This window comes from Camelina sativa, chromosome 7 (assembly GCF_030686135.1).
Source record: "Camelina sativa cultivar CO46 ecotype springtype chromosome 7, ASM3068613v1".
NCBI classification, from domain to species: domain Eukaryota; kingdom Viridiplantae; phylum Streptophyta; class Magnoliopsida; order Brassicales; family Brassicaceae; genus Camelina; species Camelina sativa.
The window spans coordinates 26,184,479-26,195,328 of NC_141886.1; the positions used below are offsets into that span (position 1 = coordinate 26,184,479).

At 35.7% G+C, this 10,850-nt stretch overlaps 3 protein-coding genes across 7 annotated transcripts; 2 read left to right on the forward strand and 1 right to left on the reverse strand.

Annotated features, from left to right (window-relative positions):
• Positions 1 to 2,632: 2,632 nt before the first annotated feature.
• LOC104702322 (uncharacterized) lies at positions 2,633 to 5,782 on the forward strand. Of its 4 annotated transcripts, none has more exons than XM_010418173.2 (6): positions 2,633 to 2,934; positions 3,035 to 3,583; positions 4,385 to 4,515; positions 4,631 to 4,734; positions 4,839 to 4,903; positions 5,027 to 5,782. In XM_010418173.2, exons 4-6 carry the CDS (start codon positions 4,659 to 4,661, stop codon positions 5,438 to 5,440), a joined length of 555 nt encoding a protein of 184 aa, XP_010416475.1. In that variant the 5' UTR covers positions 2,633 to 2,934; positions 3,035 to 3,583; positions 4,385 to 4,515; positions 4,631 to 4,658; the 3' UTR covers positions 5,441 to 5,782. The 4 variants fall into 4 exon arrangements, with proteins under 4 accessions (XP_010416475.1, XP_087313201.1, XP_087313200.1 ...); XM_087457075.1 differs by having other exon boundaries at positions 4,419 to 4,515; XM_087457074.1 differs by having other exon boundaries at positions 3,035 to 4,515.
• Positions 5,783 to 6,563: 781 nt separating this feature from the next.
• LOC104702323 (uncharacterized) lies at positions 6,564 to 7,880 on the forward strand. 2 transcript variants are annotated; one of them, XM_010418178.3, is made up of 3 exons: positions 6,590 to 7,078; positions 7,165 to 7,248; positions 7,334 to 7,880. In XM_010418178.3, exons 1-3 carry the CDS (start codon positions 6,746 to 6,748, stop codon positions 7,664 to 7,666), a joined length of 750 nt encoding a protein of 249 aa, XP_010416480.1. In that variant the 5' UTR covers positions 6,590 to 6,745; the 3' UTR covers positions 7,667 to 7,880. The 2 variants fall into 2 exon arrangements, with proteins under 2 accessions (XP_010416481.1, XP_010416480.1); XM_010418179.3 differs by lacking the exon at positions 7,165 to 7,248 and having other exon boundaries at positions 6,564 to 7,078.
• LOC104702324 (tubulin beta-1 chain) lies at positions 7,847 to 10,539 on the reverse strand. The gene is made up of 3 exons (XM_010418180.3): positions 9,842 to 10,539; positions 8,811 to 9,080; positions 7,847 to 8,719 (listed from the first exon to the last, which is right to left on the reverse strand). The coding sequence occupies exons 1-3, from the start codon at positions 10,236 to 10,238 to the stop codon at positions 8,040 to 8,042; spliced, it is 1,347 nt and encodes a 448-aa protein (XP_010416482.1). The 5' UTR covers positions 10,239 to 10,539; the 3' UTR covers positions 7,847 to 8,039.
• Between the last annotated feature and the right edge of the window lie 311 nt (positions 10,540 to 10,850).

The following is a 10,850-nucleotide window of genomic DNA, read 5'->3' on the forward strand; positions in this document are numbered from 1 at the left end:
TTGCCTTGTTCCGAACCACCGGATGCCTGAGATCCGACACAGTCAAGCTAATGACTGAAAACAAGCGCTTAGTGGGAGGCAACCCACTCTTAGGTTTTTCTTTTCCACTTTGAGCCATTTTTATTTTTGCTTTGAGTCAGTTTGAATTTGTATTGAATTATGAACTTCTATCTATCATGTTGCGTTTTATCTTGTGTTTGAGTGATTCTTAACAGTGCTAACATCCAAGGAGTGAGAAAAACACAAATTAATCGCAGCTAACTCAGGAGTAATGTTCGAATTCTCTGCATCTGCAGAGTGCATCGACCGACACAACATCAACATCGGTCGACACAGAACATCCGGATTGGTAACACGTTTTTTTCACAATTTCAATACTTATTCATTTTTGTTTATTTTTCTTAGCCAATCTCTTACTTGATAGCACTGGGGACATTGTTGTTTAAGTCTGGGGGAGGCAGTTACTAACTACGTTTTTGTTTTTGAGTGTCCGAAAAAAAAAATTGTTTTATTGAGTCAAAATTTTTGTTGGAAACTATGATTTTTCTTATTAGTGCAATGCCTTGGTTGATTAATGCTGCAGATTGAATCCAGAATCCGACTAATGAAAAATCCAATGGCTGACCAGTAAACCAGAGACATCCGAATTTCCTACAGTATCCATAAAAGCCTGAGGTAATTTCTGTACTTTTCTTTTTAACTCATCAAGGAGATTGATGTTCATAGAGCTTGAATCCTTGTTCATACCTGACAAGTAAGATTTCAGAAAAGAAAATGGTACTCCTCTCCCTTATTTAAAGTTTGAAATATTTTTCCTGAGAGCTTTGTTTAAAAAAAAAGAATAAAAGATGAGATGATTTTGATCATTTTAGAGAGGTAGGTAAATTACATATGACTTCATTATTCTACTCTTGAGTCAAATGATCACACAAAGCTTGGAAGCGAGGGATAGGTAAATTACCGATGACCCCATTATTCGCCTACAACTTTGAGAGAAAAAAAGAAAAAGATAAAAAAAAGCAAAGCTCTAAGGAAGATTAAATAGAATAAGTCTAGGGGAGAGAAAGAGTACCACATGTTGTACAATATATTATCTTGCTTGTTATGGTATTGTACGGGAATGAGTCTAGAAGGTTCTTGACATTGATCAAATTGATGAGACCCACCGATGAAAGTTTGATGGTGGAAGTAGTGGAATTTGGTTTGAATTTGGGATGCTATGAAAGTCAACGGAGAAGTACATGGTGGTTCGACTTGGATTTATCTGCTAAGCATATGGATTATGGTTAGGATGATCATGACATTACTTTAAAAAAGAAAATGAGTTCCTGCGTTTTCAAACCTCTTTCACAGGTCTAAGTTTATGTTTTGCTTGAGGGCAAGTAAATGCTAAGTCTGGAGGAGTTGATATATCATGGTTTTTAGGTGTTTTTAGCCATGATATAAGTCTTATTTATAGAGTCTTTTTGGTATTTTTAGAGTCTTTTGAGTCTTTATAGGACTTAGCATGGATGAGAGCTTAATGGAGCTAAATAAGAGGATTTGGAGTATAATCAAGCATTGAGGCTAAAGCTGCGAAGTTGGGAGACAAGTTCAAGAGTAAGCATCGACCGATGCAAGTGATGGTGTCGATCGATGCAGAGCCACAAGACAAATCGGAAGTTTTCTCACAAGTTTTGAAGATTTACAATTCTGCCTCAAAGTTTCCATATTTGCATCATTAATCCCCATTCGTGTTTTAGGAATATATATAGGATTTTTATGGTCATTGTCTAGACCTAAGCTTTATTTTTCCTGCAACTTTTGAGAGCAAAACCCTGAGAGATTTTTAGAGAGCTTTTGGAGAGAAGAATCAAGACTCCTCCAGAGAAGATTCAGAACTCCTTTTCTACTTCTTTTAATCTCTTAATGCTATTTATTCAGAATATGATTTGTGTTTCATTGATTATGTCTGAGTAGATCTGCTTGTTAGGTTTAGGGTTTCTCACTAGGGATTTCAGAGATTGTTAGATTAATTAATTGTTTGGATTCATTATCTTTCTTGTTCTTCACCATAGGTTGTTCTTAATGCTAGATCTTTGATTAGTCATCTGGATTTAGATCTTAGGATTATTGATTGATATGAGAATATAATTGATTTTCCTGACAAAAACCTTTGGTGAGCAAAATACCTATTTGCAAAGAGATTTGATTTAGGGATTTTGTGAACTTATCTAAACTTGAATTTATTGTTGGTTTTTAACTTGAATTTTGCAAAGAGATTTGGATTTTCGGGTTTTAAAACTTAGATAATATTTGCAGTGAGAACTGAATTATTTTATAATTGTATTTAGAGTTCAAGAATGGTGCTTAATTATTGAATCCTGCTTGCTTAATTAATTAATTTGATTTTTCATGATTTCCTGAGAAATTCCCTAGGCTTAGCGTTTAATTTTTCTGAATTTTACAACTTTTTTATTTTCTGTTTAATCTTGCAATTTAAATTAATATTTCTGTTTAGCATAATTAAAAGATTATTAAATCTATTGTGTGATCTAGAGTCCTTGTGGATACAATCCCTAAATACTACAATTGATCTATTAATTTGAGAGAGTAGCTCTAGAATAAATTTGAGCATATCAATTACACAATCAGATAATGGGTCAATGTTTTCTTGAGGTCGATATGGTGCGTTTTGATCCAAGCAGATCCATTTGAGCCACTCATCATCCAAAGCTCCATGTTTGGTGCAATGGAATTGTAGTCTACTACCCAGAGATTCCCTCTGATTCCACATAAGCTAAAACAGTGCTTACGGTTGTCTTCAAAACACGGCGGTGGAGGCAGAACAGAGAACTTCTCTTGCTCTAAAGAGAAAGAAACGATCTCTGGAACATGTTTTGTTATCCAATAAAGGTACCCATCAGCGTGAGCTGGAGGGTATGGTTCTAGAAGGTAAGGACACTCTTGTTCTTGTGATTTCCATGGTGAGATCTCGAGATGATGATTGCAATTTCTTCCTGTGATTGTGAGAGTGAGTATCTCGAATTTGCAGATTGGGTGATAAGGAAGGAAAAATCTGATGATTTTGTACTCTAACGTTGAGGAAACGAAGCCGAAGGAGACAACGGAAGGAGAAGAAGAAGAAGAAGAAGTGGAGGATTGTGGTATTTTTAGGAGTTTTTGGTTAATAGGGTCGAATAGAAAATGTTCCTTGTCGATCAAGATACAGATAAACTGATGGTTAGAAGAGAAGACTCTGATTCTTTCTCCAAGGAAGCGTTTTGTGATGGGTTTCTGGGAGACGGTCTGTGTAAAAAGCTTTGAAAGCAGTGAGAACGGCGAGAGCAACGTCGTTGGGTTTGGTGAAGAGGAAGAGTTTGAGATATACGGTTTGGGATCCGTGGGAACCGGTGAAGGCGGTTAGGATAGAGGAGGAGTTTAGGGCATGGCGGTGGTGGAGACGGATGAGGTAGGGTTCGGAGATGAGGGAGTTGAACTCCTTTGAAACTAATCGGAGCTTTTGTAATGTTTTGCCCGGAAGAAAAGACAAGATTTTGAGAATAACTTCAGGAGGCAGAGAGGAAGAAAACATCTCTACAAGGTAAAATGGAGAAAATATGAATGTGAGTATATTAATGATTAGTATATGCTTGTTCGCCAAGGATTGATCATGTTAGGATGTTAAGAGTGAGAAAATCAAGTAATTCCAATTTACTTTCATTTTTTCTAAATTTTAGATTTGATAGAATCTTTAAAAAAACGGAGAGAAAAAAAAAGTAGTAACCTATTTTTTTTTTTTAACGTTTATTTATCATCATCAAATTGTATCAATCTTTACGAAGTTACAAAAGAGTTTGTGACACATATGAGCACCTCTCGTATTGTGAAATCATATTTTAGAAAAAAAGTAAAGAAAAAAAATTGTTAATCCTAATTATTAACTTGCTCGTTTATTTGTTTTTAATGTGTGTGAATTAATGTTTTGAAAATTCAAACTCTTGCTATAAATGCTACTTCTTCATCATCAAGCTAATTAATATTTAAAATAGTCTACTTCTATCGATTATTTTTACAATTTCCTCTACTACTATCGATTATTTTTACAATTTCCTCTACATTCTTCTCCACACTACACTTCCCCATGTATTTTTAAAACTCTAAATCAAGCTACTCAAAAGAAAAAAAAAATTATCTCGTGCGTTTAGGCTTACACTACTATACTAATCATATGATATTAGCATAACACGTTCCTTGATTATAGTGCATTAATTGGAGGGGAATTAAAACAGTTACGAGTAGAGTTTACTAGTTTAGATTTAGAAACACAAGGCTCTCTCTAACCTCAACTTCGGGAAAGTGTTTTTTTTTTCTTTCTTCTAAATGGGTTCCAAAGATTCTTCAGATAAGGAGATGAAATGGAATATAATCTTCAACAGTTTGGTCGAGATCCTTCGGCAAAACGAAGAAAAGCTTCGAGCTCAGGTTAAGCGTCAGGTCTCTGATGCTCAGAGTTACAATGATAATCTCTCTCTGGTAAGTGGTAACCAAAAAAAAGCAACAGGTCTCCCCGAAATTTATGGTTTTTTAGTAAAAAATTTTAGAAACTTTTTCCAGGCATTTTTAGTAATTTTTCTCTTTGATTATTCAGATGAAAAAGGATATTCAAAGACACGAAGATGAAGCGGCGGTTTGAGAGCGCTAAATACGATTTCTTCATGGAAAGAGATCGTTTTTCTTGCAAATCGCAATTAGGTGAGAGCAATTTGTTTTGATTCTCTCATGACTATGATGTTTTTAGAAAGTTTTATTAGTAAAGTTTGCTCCTTTACCGTTTTGTATATTATGGTAAATTTCAGAAGATGTTCAGAATGAGTTGGATTACTTGAGAGCTTGGTTTGATTTCTTCATTCTGAGTACACATGTATGTTAAAGTTTTCAACTTTTGTTTTCTTAAAAGTTCTGTCTTATGCTTATCGATTTGTAGGAGATTGAAAATATGTTTCTTTTTTTTTGTTTTTGTTTTTGTTTTTTTGTATTGTGGCAGAAGGAAACTAGTGATTCTGGTGGAGATGCGGATTGTAAATTATTGGAAGACAAGCTCAAGAAACTGAAGCTTGAATTTGAGAAGCTTGCTTTCAAAAAGGGATGTGAGGTATCTACACTATTACAAGAATACGGGTTTGCTTGGAGTGAATTCAAGTGCATCGAAAGCAGATTCACTGATAAATTAATGAGGAGAGACGAGGAGATCAAACAAGCTAACAAGAACATATTAAGTCTTGTAACTATTCAGGAGCAGCTTGAATCATCTAATCATGAGAAAGATAAGATCATTTCAGGATTGATGGCTAAAGTGGCTGAATTGGAAGACAAGGTTAGTAAGAACTACAAGGAGGAAAGGCCCGTAGTAAAGACGCCATTAAGGAGGTCTCCTAGGCTCAATCCTCGTAAACAATAACAACTATGTAGAGACTAAGAAAGAGCTCTCTACATAGTTGCTATTGTTTACAAGTTAAGATCGGGTTGCAGTTGCAACTATGGGGAAACTGCAACTCCTCCAAACCAACTTATCAAACGGTTAGATAAAGATGTTCGTAATAGAATATCTTCCATAAGAGAGCAAGGAGATGGAGGTTATGACAAATGTATGGAGGTCTGGTTTGCCACACACTAAGGAAGTACTCTCTTTCATTTTTTTTATCAAATGTTTTGTCAAAAAAAAAAAATGCACTTGATGTAAAAAAAAATTTCGAATAAATTTTACATTTTATTCAAAAAAAAAATGAAAAAAAGAAAGAAAGAGCTATGTTCTGTGTAGACTGTAGTAATAGTCCAGTTAAGTGGACATGGTTTGCTTACTAATTGAATGCATATATGTTAACAAATATTGTATGGTTAACATTTAGTTCTTGCAAAAAAAAAAAAAAAATCATTTGGTTATTGACTGGTAATGTTGACTGTTATCTCTATAGTCATCCATTGTTTATAGGAAAACACTTGAACCAAAATCTCAAGTCAGAAACCAGATTGTTTTGGTACAAGACTCGGATCAGGTCTTTAGTTTGACGAAATATCCCATTTTTTATGCAGTAGTTTCAGAAAATAGTAACCAGTAACCACACTTCGTTGACATGTCCTCGGTAAATAAATGGACACATAGAATAATTAGATATTCTAATTTTGGTTCTCTTATAGAAGCAAAATTTCTTTGAGCAAGCACATGAAACTTGGTGACCTTATCTCTAAACAGAAAAAAAAAACTATATATAAAAAATTACTAACTTGTTAAACGCATCACTTCAAACATTATTTTAATCAGAAGGAAATCTAGTGAGGTTTGTGAAAATTATCAGAAATAATATTGTGTTTAGAAAATAAAAGCAAACTTAGCATTTTGGGGGATTAATTCGATTTTTTTTTCTTCCAAAACTGACAAAAAAATGTTAAATGGCTAAAAATGTTACATCGAGAACAAGAAACCCAAAAATCAAAAATAAGAAACAAAAAAATGTACTGACACGTGTCATAAAGCTAGACCATCAACACTACGAGATATATGTGAAAAAAAAAACAAATAAAACGAAACCAAATCTTCAGAAAAAGATTTAACTCTCATAAGTCATATTATTAACCCAATCGTTTCAAGCAGCCGAAGAGAAGAGAAGAGAAGAGAAGAAAAGAGAAGAGAAGAGAGGCTCCTCCCCAAAAAAAACAAAATCATTTGCGTCTCTTCCCTCATTCACTACCAAAAAAAACCACAACAATGTCGAAGAAGAAGAAACAGAGTATATCAATGGAAGGTAACTGTGGTAAAGGCAAAGGCAAGAACGAAGATTCCTATTTCGATAGAATTGACTACGAAGTTTCTTCAGTCTTGTTGCAACTTTCGCATCCTGTTGTATTCTCCTCCTCCTCCTCTTCTGATTCTTCTCCTCCTTTGTTCCATAAATGGGGTCGCACTAAAAAGAGGTCTTCTTCTTCTTCTTCTCCGGTGTTTTCGCCTGAACCGCCGCTGATTAAATCGGTCGGCGATTTGGGGAGTAATTCGAGTTCTTCGTGCTTAACCGGTGAGGCCAAGAAAACCAATTCTCAAACCGTAAGTTCTTATTATTATTTCTGGTTTAAATGGTTTGATAAAATTATTATTATGTAATTTGCGTAAATCAATCTGAGTGTCGACAGATTAAAAAAGGTTTAGAAGAAGAATTTTGTACGAAAAACCAGACATCTTCTTCTCAGTTTAACACATCCTGTTCTGTTCTCGAGGTGTTTTTTTTTTTTGGGAAATGTAAAGGTTTATTAATATTTGTTTCCATATTTGATAAAAATATTTGGTGAATGAATATTACAGGCGGAGATGGGTTTACTTAGGGCGCAAGTTGGGTTAATAGCCCAGCCCATTAGAGTTGATCAAAATCTGCGACCGTTGATATCTGTTCATCGTACGGTTAACGTGAGTGATAAGGAACGACGTAGCGGGATTGATCTGAACCTTCTTCCAGCTGCAGAGGAAGGTGGTAACGGAATCTTCCCATTGGTTGGTTTTGAGAGAGTGGCATCATCATCAGCAAGTAAAATCCAAGCAGCTGCTCAAGCAAGACAAAGAAGATTAGGTTTGATTCGATCCAAGAAGCTTTACACTAGATTCATCTCCTCATACCAACTCTCAAGTAGGGATGGGTAACTTTTTCTAAATTGTTACCTTTTTGTCTTTTCTTTTTGGGAGCTTTTTCGACCTACCTAGTGCCTAGATATATAGCAGAAAAATGTACTAGGATTTTGATACGAATATTCTCAACCAAAATTGCAAGTTTCCATTGGAAAAATGCAAAAGTATTGGTTGTGTATTATTTTATAAATGCAGTTTTAAAAGGATTCTAAGAATCCTTTTTTATTTATTTATGAGAGCTTAAAAGAGAGATACATTGACGAGTTATTATTACAAACAATGCAAATGGCAAATACAATAAGAGAACCACAAAATAGTAGTAGTAGTAGTAGGCATAGAGAGAAAGAGAGCTTTCAAGATTGGGCTTGTGTGTTTTCTCAATTTGAAATCAAGATTCGTAAACTTCTTCTTCCTCTTCATCCTCGTACTCACCTTCTTCATCAGCAGTAGCATCTTGGTATTGCTGGTATTCAGCGACGAGATCATTCATGTTACTTTCAGCTTCAGTGAACTCCATCTCGTCCATTCCTTCTCCTGTATACCAATGAAGGAAAGCTTTTCTCCTGAACATGGCTGTGAACTGCTCGCTTACTCTCCTGAACATTTCCTGGATCGAAGTCGAGTTTCCCACAAACGTTGAAGCCATTTTGATTCCGGTTGGTGGGATGTCGCAGACGCTGGACTTGACGTTGTTTGGGATCCATTCAACAAAGTAAGATGAGTTCTTGTTCTGGACGTTCAAGATCTGTTCGTCAACTTCTTTTGTGCTCATCTTTCCTCTGAACATGGCCGAGGCTGTGAGGTAACGTCCATGGCGTGGATCAGCTGCGCACATCATGTTCTTGGCGTCCCACATTTGCTGCGTCAGCTCGGGGACTGTGAGAGAGATGTACTGTTGGGAGCCACGGGAAGTCAGAGGCGCGAAACCAACCATGAAAAAATGAAGACGTGGGAATGGGATTAGGTTCACGGCGAGTTTCCTTAGGTCAGAGTTTAGTTGTCCAGGGAACCGTAAAGAGCAAGTCACACCACTCATTGTTGCGGAGATCAAGTGGTTCAAGTCTCCAACTGCAAATGCACATACATATATGATCGTCTCAGGATTTAAGAACCAAGAGAACATTAATTAGCTTTATTCGATACAAAACTTGGTACTTACAGCTAGGAGTGCTGAGTTTGAGAGTGCGGAAACAGATATCATAGAGAGCTTCGTTGTCGAGTACCATGCATTCATCAGCGTTCTCTACAAGCTGGTGGACTGAAAGAGTGGCATTGTAAGGCTCAACGACTGTATCTGAGACCTTTGGAGATGGGAAAACAGAGAATGTGAGCATCATCCTGTCCGGGTACTCCTCACGGATCTTTGATATCAACAGAGTTCCCATTCCTGAACCTGTGCCTCCTCCGAGAGAGTGACATACTTGAAACCCTGTAATAATGAAACGAGACACAGAAAATATGAAAATGAAACAATGTATCCGTAATGTCACTTGAATAGCAACTAAACATAGTCCAAATGGCAGGTAAGGTTTGATAAAGGACTGAAGAACTTGTCTTTTATGTCCAGACCAGATCCAAAAAGTAATGAGATGTTATTCTATATGAAACCAATCATGACCCATTTGCCTATTCAATCATCTCTCAAATATGATCTGTTTCACCTCGATAGAGTCAACACAACAGTATCCTCTAAAGTACTGATTAAAAAATTCGATATGGTTAAGGTTCACGTGATATTATAACTTTTGATCCACTGTCACAAAACATTAGGGGCCACAATAACACTACTGCCAAATTAGGATATCGTCTTTTCGATTCAATGTAGTTTTTTTTAAAAAGTAGACAAAATCTAATTGCTGGGTCAATCATTAAGTGGTAACAGCTCAGTCTCAAAAGTAATTAACAATCTGATTCTTGAATACAATATGAATTATTGAAACATAAGCACCGACTCACTCCACGAGCAAAACAACATCGAAGGATCTTGCTCTTGATGAGATCAATGTTGAGAAACATATCAAAACAAGACCAACAAAAGCAAATGCAATGCGAGGATGATCAAAATTCATGAACATAGAAAAAACAAGTGAAATCGAAATCATCGATTACTAAACATGCAACACTAAACACTCAAAAGTCATGAAATATAAACGATGGAAACCAAAACAGTGACTGAGAGAGATTTTATACCTTGAAGGCAATCACAGTTCTCAGCCTCCTTACGAACAACATCAAGAACAGCATCAATGAGCTCAGCACCTTCGGTATAATGACCTTTCGCCCAGTTGTTACCAGCACCAGACTGACCAAAAACGAAGTTATCAGGACGAAATATCTGACCATAGGCGCCGGATCTGATACTATCCATAGTACCAGGCTCAAGATCCATGAGAACAGCACGAGGAACGTATCTACCACCAGATGCTTCATTGTAATAAACGTTGATACGTTCGAGCTGGAGGTCAGCGGAGTCACCGTTGTAACGTCCCGTGGGATCAACGCCGTGTTCGTCGCAGATAACTTCCCAGAATTTGGAACCGATTTGGTTACCGCATTGGCCACCTTGAACGTGAAGGATCTCTCTCATGATGATCGATAAAAATTTGAGATCTGAGACGAGAGAAGAGGAAGAGAATAAGAAGGCGAGAGAGAGAGAGAGAGAGAGAGAGAAGCGGGAGAGTGACAAAGTTGACAGAGTGGGGGAAGAAGATGGATCTTGCCAGCTATAACCGTTTCTTCTTCTTCCCCTGTTTCTTTATTCTCTGTTTTTTTTTCACTGCAACCTATTATTATTATTTTATTTTATATACCAATAATCCAATATATATCATTTATTCAACCAAAAAAAAAAGAAATCATAAAAACCATGATATTGAAAATTCTTTGAAAGGAAAATGAATAATACATCATACCAATATATAATTAATTTTATTTAAGATGATTTGGAATTATATATTAAAAATAAATGTGATATCTCTATTTTCTTCTTATTTAGATAATATCATTAAATTTTACTATTGACAATTACAGATTTTAATTAACATCCATATTATTGTTTTAGCTATTTTTCTTTGACTTTGTTAGATTTTCTTAAAGTTCCAAATAAATCATGGTCTGAATTGAGCTAAAAAAAAAATCAATATTTTCACTAATTTAAAAATGTCTACATTGATAGAGAAGAAATCACATTATGGCTGTT